The sequence below is a fragment of the Aegilops tauschii genome, chromosome 6 (genome assembly GCF_002575655.3).
Source record: "Aegilops tauschii subsp. strangulata cultivar AL8/78 chromosome 6, Aet v6.0, whole genome shotgun sequence".
In the NCBI taxonomy this organism is placed as follows: domain Eukaryota; kingdom Viridiplantae; phylum Streptophyta; class Magnoliopsida; order Poales; family Poaceae; genus Aegilops; species Aegilops tauschii.
In genome coordinates, this window is record NC_053040.3 from 105,184,462 (window position 1) to 105,196,384 (window position 11,923).

Consider the following 11,923-nt stretch of genomic DNA (forward strand, 5'->3'; position numbering starts at 1 on the left):
CCTCGAACCCTCGGCGACCCTCGGCCCTCTACCCTAGCTAATTCCCCACCCTTGCCCCCTCAAACCCTCGTCGACCCCCTCCCCTCCCCCCTCATGTCAAAGTTATCTGGGAGGGGGTATATCGACCCGCCCCCTCATGTCGAAGTTATTGGGGAGGGGGTATATCGACAACAACATACCCGATAAAAAATAAGAAGACGAAGAAGAAGAAAAAAGAGGAGAGGAAGAAAGGAATAGAGGAGAAGATCGAAGAAAAAAAGAAGAAAAAAAAGAGGAGAAGAAGAAAGGAATAGAGGAGAAGAATAAAAAATAGAATATTTTCTATATTTTATTCTTCTCCTCTATTCCTTTCTTCTTCTCCTCTTTTTTTTCTTCTTTTTTCCTCTTCTATTTATTTCTCCTCTTCTTCCTGTCCTCTTCTTCTCCTTCTTCTCTTCTCCTTCTTCCTATACTTATTTTCCTTTTTTCCTCTCCTTCTTTTTCTTCTTCTTCCTTCTCCTTTCTTCCTCTTTTCTTCCTTTTCCTTATTTTACTTTTTCCTGTCCACTAACCTAAAATCGATATCTACTAATTAACAACCTAAATAAAAATGTAATACATATATGAAAAAAACATCATATGAAAAAAAAACATCATATGCACAAAAAAATCATATGAACATCATACGAAAAAAAACAACATATCAACATCATCACATATATGAAAAAAACATCGGAAGGCCGCCGGACCGTGGGGCGGGGCGGCGACGACGTCGGGGCAGTGATGGCGCGGGGCGGTGATGGCGTCAGGGCGACGCGGGGCGGCGACGGCGTCGGGGCAGCGCGGGGAGGTGACGGGGCAGGGCACAGCGACGCGGCAGGGTGCCGCGACGGGGGCGGCGACGGCGACGGCGCGGGGCGTGGGCGGCGACGGGGCAGGACGTGGCGATGGGGGCGGCGACAGCGACGGCGTCGGGCAGCCTGGCGGCGTCGATGAGTTCGGCGTCGTCGGCGGGGCAAATGGTCGATGAAACCGAAAATTTTCACTAGTCCTGCTTATATACACGAAGCATTGGTCCCGGTTCGTGGCACCAACCGGTACCAATGCCCCCCTTTAGTCCCGGTTGGTGCCACCAACCGGGACCAAAGGTCTCTTTTCAGCCTTTGGTCCAGGTTGGTGGCACCAACCGGGACTAAAGAGGGGCATTGGTATCGGTTCGTGGCACCAACCGGGACCAATGCAACCCTTTGGTCCCGGTTGGTGCCACCAACCGGGACCAAAGGCCTTGTGCTGCCCGCGTCAAAAGTTTAGTCCCACCTCGCTAGCTGAGGGAGCTCGAGAGTGGTTTATAAGCACTGCTGCGCCCACCCTCTCGAACTCCTCTCAATTGCAGGCTTTCGGGCCTAACCCGTCATTGTGTGCCTGTGGGCCTACTGGGCCTGTTGCGGAACTGAATCCTGGCCCATGATTGGGTTTCTAGTCGTATTCACGCCGTGCTGGCCCAGTAGGTGGCACTTTTTTTGTTTTCTTTGTTGCTTTATTTATTTTATTTTGTTTCTACTTACAACAAAATACTTACTGTTGCTATTTTATTTTATTTTATTTTGTTTCTACTTATTTATTAAAGTTTATTTTGTTTCTACTTATTTATTTTATTTTGTTTCTACTTATTTATTTTTATTTTGTCTACTTGTTTATTTTATTTTGTTTCTACTTATTTATTTTATTTTATTTTTGCTTATAATGTTTTGAACAGAAGATACTTTGATAATTTTAGTTGCATAAATTTTATATAATATTAGTTTAAAAAATACTAGAGGTTTATAAAAGCTTTTTAGTTGATTCCTTTTGCTATTGGAGTTCTATAAAAGTTTTTTTGTTGATTTTCTTTTTGCTATTGAAGAATATTATAGTTTTGTTTTAGTTGATCATAACAGAATATTTTAATTGATTATTTTTAGTTCATTCTTTTAGCTATTAGTTCATTTTTTTGCTATTAGTTCATTTCTTTTTTATATTAGTTCATTGTTTGAGCTAAATGACCCTGAAATTGAAAAACACTACAAATGAACTCTGAAAAGGTTGAAAGTTGGCATGGTATCATCATTTCACCCACATAGCATGTGCTAGAAAGTTGAGAGGGTTACAGGAAAAACTGGATGCACTTCGTGTACAAAATGGACAATCTCTTTCGAAGTATTAGGGTTTCGGACAAAAACTCATCTGTTACAAAGGGATTTCATTTTTTTAAACTTATTTGAACTCCAGACTTTTTGTGTGTTCAAAATGCACCATTCAAAGCCACATCATCAATTTTCAACCCTTTCCGACTTCATTTGTTATTTTTCATGCATTTACTGATTTTTTTTGAGCTAAATGACCCTGAAATTCTAGATCAAAGGCATCATCATAATAGTCGTGGAGAGAAAGTCTTCACTTTTTCTTCGCTTCTGTCCTTTGCTTATTGCACCGTAACCATGGATAATCTTCATCGTTTAACAGGGTGCTTGGGTCAGCCTTGACTTTGAAGGGAGGAATTTCATGAAACTTTTCATAATCTTCGGACATGTGTGTCTTGCCCTCCACTCCCGCGATGTTCTTTTTCCTGAAAGAACTATGTGGCGCTTTGGCTCATCGTATGATGTGTTCGCTTCCTTATATTTTCTTTTTCTCGGTTTGGTAGACATGTCCTTCACATAGAAAACCTGCGCCACATCATTGGCTAGGACGAACGGTTCATCGGTGTACCCAAGATTGTTCAGATCCACTGTTGTCATTCCGTACTATGGGTCTACCTGTACCCCGCCTCCTGATAGATTGACCCATTTGCACTTAAACAAAGGGACCTTAAAATCATGTCCGTAGTCAAGTTCCCATATGTCCACTATGTAACCATAATATGTGTCCTTTCCCCTCTTGGTTACTGCATCAAAGCGGACACCGTTGTTTTGGTTGGTGCTCTTTTGATCTTGGGCGATCGTGTAAAATGTATTCCCATTTATCTCGTATCCTTTGTAAGTCAATACAGTCGAAGATGGTCCCCTGGACAACGAGTACAGCTCATCACAAACAGTGTTGTCACCTCTAAGACAAGTTTCCAACCAACTGTCGAAAGTCCTTATGTGTTCACATTTAATCTAGTCGTCACACTGCTCCGGGTGTTTGGAACGCAGATTGTTCTTGTGTTCATCGACATACGGGGTCACCAAGGTAGAGTTATGTAGAACTGTGTAGTGTGCTTGAGACCAAGAATGCCCATCCCTGCATATTATTGAGTCCCCTCCAAGCGTAACTTTTCCAGTCAGTCTCCCCTCATACCGCGATTTAGGGAGACCTATATTCTTAAGGCCAGGAATGAAGTCAACACAAAACCCAATGACATCCTCTGTTTGATGGCCCATGGAGATGATTCCTTCTGGCCTAGCGCGGTTACAGACATATTTCTTTAGGACTCCCATGAACCTCTCAAAGGGGAACATATTGTGTAGAAATACGGGGCCAAGAATGACAATCTCGTCGACTAGATGAACTAGGACGTGCGTCATGATATTGAAGAAGGATGGTGGGAACACCGGCTCGAAACTGACAAGACATTGTGCCACATCACTCCTTAGCCTTGGTATGATTTCTGTATTGATCACCTTCTGAGAGATTGCATTGAGGAATGCACATAGCTTCACAATGGCTAATCGGACGTTTTCCGGTAGAAGCCCCCTCAATGCAACTGGAAGCAGTTGCATCATAATCACGTGGCAGTCATGAGACTTTAGGTTCTGGAACTTTTTCTCTGGCATATTTATTATTCCGTTTATATTCAACGAGAAGCCGGACGGGACCTTCATACCGAGTAGGAATTCAAAGAAGATTTCCTTCTCTTCTTTGGTAGGAGCGTAGCTGGCAGGACCTTCATACTGCTTTGGAGGCATGCCGTATTTTTCGTGCAAATGTTGCAGGTCCTCCCGTGCCTCCGGTGTATCTTTTGTCTTCCCATACACGCCCAAGAAGCCTAGCAGGTTCACGCAAAGTTTCTTCGTCACGTGCATCACGTCGATTGAAGAGCGGACCTCTAGGTCTTTCCAGTAGGGTAGGTCCCAAAATATAGATTTCTTCTTCCACATGGGTGCGCGTCCCTCAGCGTCATTCGGAACAGATAGTCCGCCGGGACCCTTTCCATAGATTATGTGTAAATCATTGACCATAGCAAGTACGTGATCACCGGTACGCATGGCGGGCTTCTTCCGGTGATCTGCCTCGCCTTCGAAATGCTTGCCTTTCTTTCGACATTGATGGTTGGTTGGAAGAAATCGACGATGGCCCAGGTACACATTCTTCCTGCATTTGTCCAGGTATATACTTTCGGTGTCAGCTAAACAGTGCGTGCATGCGTGGTATCCCTTGTTTGTCTGAAAGGTTACTGAGAGCGGGCCAATCGTTGATGGTTACAAACAGCAACACATGCAGGTTAAATTCCTCCTGTTTGTGCTCATCCCACACACGTACACCGTTTCCATTCCACAGCTGTAAAAGTTCTTCAACTAATGGCCTTAGGTACACATCAATGTCGTTGCCGGGTTGCTTAGGGCCTTGGATGAGAACTGGTATCATAATGAACTTCCGCTTCATGCACATCCAAGGAGGAAGGTTATACGTACATAGAGTCACGGGCCAGGTGCTGTGATTGCTGCTCTGCTCCCCGAAAGGATTAATGCCATCGGCGCTTAAACCAAACCATACGTTCCTTGGGTCACCTGCAAACTCAGCCCGGTACTTTCTCTCGATTTTTCTCCACTGCGACCCGTCAGCGGGTGCTCTCAACTTCCCGTCTTTCTTACGGTCCTCACTGTGCCATCGCATCAACTTGGCATGCTCTTTGTTTCTGAACAGTCATTTCAACCGTGGTATTATAGGAGCATACCACATCACCCCTCTTCCTGGGGGGCTCGCCGTCAACATCACCAGGGTCATCTCGTCTGATCTTATACCGCAATGCACCGTATACCGGGCATGCTTTCAAATCCTCGTACGGACCGCGGTAGAGGATGCAGTCATTAGGGCATGCATGTATCTTCTGCACCTCCAATCCTAGAGGGCATACGACCTTCTTTGCTGCGTACGTACTGTCGGGCAATTCGTTATCCTTTGGAAGCTTCTTATTCAATATTTTCAGTAGCTTCTCAAATCCTTTGCCAGGCACAACATTCTCTGGCTTCCACTGCAGCAATTCCAGTACGGTACCGAGCTTTTTGTTGCCATCTTCGCAATTGGGGTACAACCCTTTTTTGTGATCATCTAACATGCGATCGAACTTCAGCTTCTCCTTTTCACTTTTACACTGTGTCCTTGCATCAACAATGACCCGGAGGAGATCATCATCGGGCACAATATCATCTGGTTCCTCTTGATCTTCAGCAGCTTCCCCCGTTGCAGCATCACCGTATTCTGGGGGCACATAGTTGTCATCGTCCTCTTCTTCTGTCTTGTCTTCCATCATAACCCCTATTTCTCCATGCCTGGTCCAAACATTATAGTGTGGCATGAAACCCTTATAAAGCAGGTGGGTGTGAAGGATTTTCCGGTCAGAATAAGATTTCGTATTCCCACATATAGGGCATGGACAGCACATAAAACCATTCTGCTTGTTTGCCTCAGCCACTTCGAGAAAATTATGCACGCCATTAACGTACTCGGAGGTGTGTCTGTCACCGTACATCCATTGCCGGTTCATCTGCCTGCATTACATATAATTATGTGTGTCAAAAACCATTACAGATTCACATGGATAGATAAGTGACCAAATTAATAGAAGTTCATCATCACATTAAAACCAAAGTACATATATAGTTCTCATTGAACAACATATAGCTCTCCAGAGCATCTAATTAAACCATACATTTAAACTATGTAAAACCTTTCAATGCAACAACAAATGCAATCATAATCACAACCAATGTAACAATTGATCCAATGGCATAATGATACCAAGCCTCGGTATAAATGGCATATTTTCTAATCTTTCTAATCTTCAACCGCATTGCGTCCATCTTGATCTTGTGATCATCAACGACATCCGCAACATGCAACTCCAATATCATCTTCTCCTCCTCAATTTTTTTTATTTTTTCCTTCAAATAATTATTTTCTTCTTCAACTAAATTTAACCTCTCGACAATAGGGTCGGTTGGAATTTCCGGTTCAACTACCTATGTCAACATGATGGGCATAATTTTCATAAATAATAAATGAACCAAATAGTTATAAAAGATAATATATACCACATCCCAATCATAGCCAGGACGAGGGCCGACGGGGGTGGATACCAAAACCATCGCACTATATAATAACAAGCAATAATAAAAGTAAGAAAATTAGACAAGTATCTATTTAAAGTAAGAATTTTTTTATTTCAGAAGAAGATAAGAACAAGAGGCTCACCACGGTGGTGCCGGCGATGAGATCGACACGGGCGATCGACGGCGGCGAAGACGAGGACGGGACGTGACGGATCGCTAAACCTAGACAAATCTCGGGGAAAATGGAGCTTGGAGATCAGAGCTTCGAGAGGTGAAAGCTTAAGTAGTGTGGCTTGGGCATTTAATCGAACACCTCATGTGCATAGGAGGTGAGCTAGAACACCACAAAGCTCTCCCCTCGCCGGCCAGAAAAAATAAAACACTATGGGGTGCTCTGTTCGCGGGCGAGGGGTATATATAGGCAACTCATTGGTCCCGGTTCGTGGCAGGAACCGGGACTAAAGGCCCCCTTCTGTCCCGGTTCTAGGCACGAACCGGGACCAATGGCTGTGGGTCAGGAGCGAGGTCCATTGGTCACAGCCATTGGTCCCGGTTCGTGCCTAGAACCGGGACAAATGGGTCCACATGAACCGGGACAAATGCCTCCCGAGGCCCGGCCGGCCCCGTGGGCGCACGAACCGGGAGGTATGCCCCATGGGTCCCGGTTCATGACAGAACCGGGACTAATGGGCTGGCCAGGCCCCAACCAAAGCCTTGTTTTCTACTAGTGCATGGAATCTGTAACCGTAGTAAACAGTAAACAGAGGCAGGTTGCTAACAACACTGATAACCATTTATGCCGATGTAAGGTAGCTGTTGTGCCAAGCACTCAAGCTGCGAGGGGTCTCCATTCCATCTTGCATTGACCCAAACACTTGGGATTGGCATAATTGTGATTGTTCATTGTGTTTGTCATTCGTAGATAAGTTGCACGAGTGAAAGGGGCGCATGAAAATAGTTTTTTAGGGAAACAACATGACTGTTGCGTATATTTATTAATTTCAAATAAATCATACAAAGCAAGGTTCCAAAACTATACAGGCCTAGGTTGAAAACAAAGAACATAAAATACAATAGATACAGTACAAATGATCATCTAAAAGCTTTGACCCAATCAGCCAAACCAGTGTATTCATTCATCTGGTCCCGTAAGTGATCCACTATAGTTCCTCTATAACTTTGCGCTTGCAAGTATATAGACTTGCGGAGATGCCCTTAAAGATAAAGTCATTCCTCATAGTCATGGCCCGCGAAATCAAGATGATGATTTACAAAGGAAAGGGTACATTGAGCAACTTCTTAAGCTAGGCAACTTCATCGTATATGCCTGAATGAGTGGGGTCCGTGAAGGGAAAACATAGTGCTAGCACATCTGTGCAAAAGGGCAATGAAAGACTAGGTGAACCATTGTCTCCAAAGTCTATCTATGACACATCACACATGCATGACACGACGCAATTGTTACTAGTTCTTGAGTGGGATTGGACAATCGAGGACTATCATGTCCATGTCCTCCTTTCCCGCAGTCCGCAGAAATAAAAACCACATGCCCCCACTGCCCGGTTCAACGCAATTGAAGAGATCATGGCGGGATAGGAACACCACTACAAGGGCAATCCCACCTGCACCATCTAACCGCAACATCGTGAAGTCCCAAGTGATCGAGGCAGGTCCGGTTCACACCACCATGATCCCTGTTGGGGCAGCCCGACAAGGGCGCCTTCTAGAGATTATCGACGTTTCGTACCTAGCCGTATGTGCGACGGGCTAGACCATCATAAGTTTACATTTGGTCTTAATGGTCTTTCTTTTTCTGTTTTGATTTTCTTTGGACGGATGCATTTTTTTCTATTTTCTTCCGTTTATATTTTTCAATTGGTTTCTTCTAGTTATTCCTTTTCTTTCAGATTTTATTTATTTATACATTTCTTATTTTTCATTTTCATACTTTTATGTGTATACATGAACATTATTTAAATACACGATGTGTATGAATGTTTTTTAAAATCCATGAACATTAATTAAATAGAAAAATATGAGATGAGCTATTGCACACATGAGCTATTTAAATTGTGTATATATTTTATATGAATGTTAAGTGTGAAATGGACATTTAATTATATATTTCTATATATGAAAATTTTGTATTGACTTTAACATATTTTTACAATATATCCCTTTTCACATTTAATTTTTTAAAAATATTTTCCAAAATATGTTCTAACAAAAAATGTAAGCTTTTTAGGCCGCGCCTATGAGCCAACCCACATAACGGAGGATGAGTTGCCTAAGCCTCAAAGAGGGGGAGCTCACGTCGCGAATATCGAGTCAGCCAGCCTCTTTTTTTCTCTTTTTTTTTGCGAATAGTCAGCCAGCCTCTTTAGGATCGCTAGCTTCTGTAGCATAGCGTAGGTTCAATTTGTGGGTTTTTCCTTCTTCTCTTTTCCACAACATAAAATGCTAAAAATGTTCCCAAATTTTTGCAAACTTTAAAGTATACCCATGAAGTAAACAAAGCTTCATGAATTTTAATAATTTCCATTTTTCAAAAAATATTCATGAACTTGAGAAGGTTCACGAATTTAAAAAAAAACGGATTAGAAAAAATGTTCGTCGATTGAAAAATGTTCCTGATTTCAAAAATTGTTCACAAACTCAAAAACTGTTTGTAGATTCAAAAATATTCATGGAATTAAAATAACGTTTGCGGATTTGAAAAAAAGGTTCTTGGATTAAAAAACAATTGTGAATTGATTTCATGTATTTGAAATAATTTATTGAATTTGGAATTTTTCTCATGGATTTGAAAAATAATCGTGAATTCAAAAATTCTTCATGAATTAAAATTATCTCGAATTTGAAAATAGGTGAACAATTTTTTAAATTCTGGACATATTTTATTATTCTATCAATTTGAAAATTCCAAATATTTTTTGAAAAAACATGAACAGTTTATGAAAACCTTAACAAATTTTGAAATCCCAATTTATTTTGGAAAAAAGGGAAAAAATTACAGTTGCAAACAGTTTTTTAACATTTTCTGAAATTTATGATTTTTAAAAAACAAATGGAGTAGAAAATGAAAAATAGAAAAGGACCAAAAAAAATTAAAAAGGAAAAATAACTAGAAAAACCCGAAAAAGTAGTACAGAAAAAATTGGTTATGTAACCTTCTAGAAGGTCCCCAAAACCTGTCAGGAACCTTCCAGAAGCTTCCTCAAATCGGTCTTAGCGGCCGCTCACTTGCTTCGCTTCGTTTCCTAATGGGTTGGCCCATGTACCTACACTAGTGGGTGATCGAACCCCTAACGCTCACAGCAAGGGATACGCTTGAATGAGGGAGGGGTTTATTTGGCCCAATTGTATTTTTATGTCAAACTTCGACCATCTATTAAACTAACAAAAATATGAATTATATGATATAAAAAATGTACTTTTAGATTTGTATTGAAAGAGCTTTCCTCTAGTATTACTTTTGTTACATAGTTTAAATTTTATTAGTTAAATTTATGGTCAAATTTTTGCCCAAATAAAAGAGCGACTAATAAACCTGAATTGAGGTAGTACAAAGTAATGTCAAAGTTACATCTTCATAAATGTGCTCATGTCTAAAAGTCACGCACTTTGAAATGGAGATGGTAAATAATAGTAGAAAGATAAAAAAATCTACATGAGATAAAAAATAAATAAACAATACCAATTTTGAGACACTAAAGATGATGCTCTCGTATTTGTAAGGGTCACCTTACCAGTTTGGTCAAGTTTAAAATGGATTGTCCTCGCAAAAAAAAAAAGTTTGAAATGGATTGGCTTATGACAAGACCAAGGGAATGCCCTCCACGTTTGCTGAGCGTGGTCACTGCGAGTGGGGCATCATATCCGTGTAGCCGATGCTCTTCCTGGTAGTGGGGAAGATCATGAACACCATGCTAGCGAGGAAGCCAGCGGCAACCGGCAAGTTGACCAGCAGCTCCCTCGTCTCCGTCCCGGCGTCCGGGAACAGGCAGCTCTGTATGCCGGCGTCGGCGAACGCTACGGCGAGGAACACGAGCGCCGAAACGACGGCGTGCACCAAGTCCATGGGCGTGACCCGGAACCTGGAGAGGTCCTTGAACGCCGCGTCCCGCTCGGCGCGCGTGCCGGTGAAGTTGAAAGGGTAGAAGCCCCCGAGCGTGGCCGCGCCGTAGTAGAGCCTGCCGTCGCGGCCGACGAGGCTGTCCGTGAAGGAGAGGAGCACGCATGAGGCGGCGCAGCCGCCGATGAGCGCCAGGACCAGGCACCGGTTGGCCGCGTGGCAGACGCCGTGGTTGCTGCTGAAGGACGGCGCGAGCGCCTGGAAGGCCAGCACCGTGCCCGTCGGCAGGAGCTTCAGGAGGTCCGACGCGCTCGACAGCGTCTTGTCCGCCGGCCGGAGGACGCCCGTCTGCGGCGGAGCCTCGTGGGGAGAGGATTGTTGGGCAGGCGCAGGCATCTGGATGTGCACAGCATTGGAAACGGGGTCCATGGCAACGACCTTACTACTCCAATTGAGATGCTTGAATGGCAACGGTGCCTCTGTCTACCTCTCGTTATATAGTACGTGCGCGAACCAGGGGTTGCAACTTAGTACAACAAGCAACAAGAAATGGCTGATGGGAGCTTTACCAGATCGATCGAGTAGGGATGCCGACCAGCCGGCTGGCACATGCCAAAAATCAATTGTATATTTGTGGCCACTCGCACATGCATGCATGGCGTGGCTCATGTAGTTTTGGTCACGGCAACAAGAAACTGCGTAGTCGAACGTGGAATGCATGCGCCAGACAACGGCCGAACTAATATGCTCCGCCTCAGCCAAACTCAATTAACAAACTCCTTTTTCTTCTTCTTTTGGAAACACTACAATACGCTCACAGCACGCAGAGACACTCACCCTCATGAACGTGCACACGTACATCATATTCCTGTGAGCAGCTGTGAGAGACTGAGCCGCTAGATCTTGAGTTTGAGGAATTGACGTAAACACTTCGTAGTCGGTGGACACATCGTACCACTAGAAATAGCACTAGATAGATTGAAATGAATCCATAAAATATGCTTGTCCCGCCAACTATCGAATACTTCCTCCATTTCAAAACATAAGACATTCAAGAAAAAAAACATAAGACATATTACTTTGATTTTTTTTTTTTTGCAGACTTGTATTACTCACGTTGCAGAGCTACACCCATAATTACAAAGTTCGACAATACCATCTGGACCAGATCCAAGTCACACAATAGTTCTCCCACTACGTCTACCATAAGTAGCTAAAGAAAGGGCTAATAATATTATGGTTCCATCAAACATGAGTAATACAAGAGTGTCGTTCGATCATCAGTGATTTAATCTCCTGAACCATGAATCCAAAGCGGGATCTATCCATACCTGATTTGTTCAAAAGGTCCACAATTTCTAGACAATCAGTCTCAACGTGGATTGGGAGAATACCCCATTCCAATGCCAGTGTCAATCCTTAGCTCAGATTTTGAAGCATGGGAACAATGTTGGATGATACAAGCAAACTCCCGAGGGAAAACGCATCTGCCGTCCCGGGTCGCTCCCGTCCGAGCGGCGATGGCGCCTTTCCTGTCTAAGACGGAGGGCATCGTGACGGCGATTCTCGGGCGGGGACG

At 43.3% G+C, this 11,923-nt stretch overlaps 1 protein-coding gene across 1 annotated transcript; it reads right to left on the reverse strand.

Annotated features, from left to right (window-relative positions):
• Nucleotides 1-10,125: 10,125 nt before the first annotated feature.
• LOC109734678 (protein DMP5-like) lies at nt 10,126-10,773 on the reverse strand. Its single transcript, XM_020293877.3, has one exon. The coding sequence runs from the start codon at nt 10,771-10,773 to the stop codon at nt 10,126-10,128; it is 648 nt and encodes a 215-aa protein (XP_020149466.3).
• Nucleotides 10,774-11,923: the final 1,150 nt, after the last annotated feature.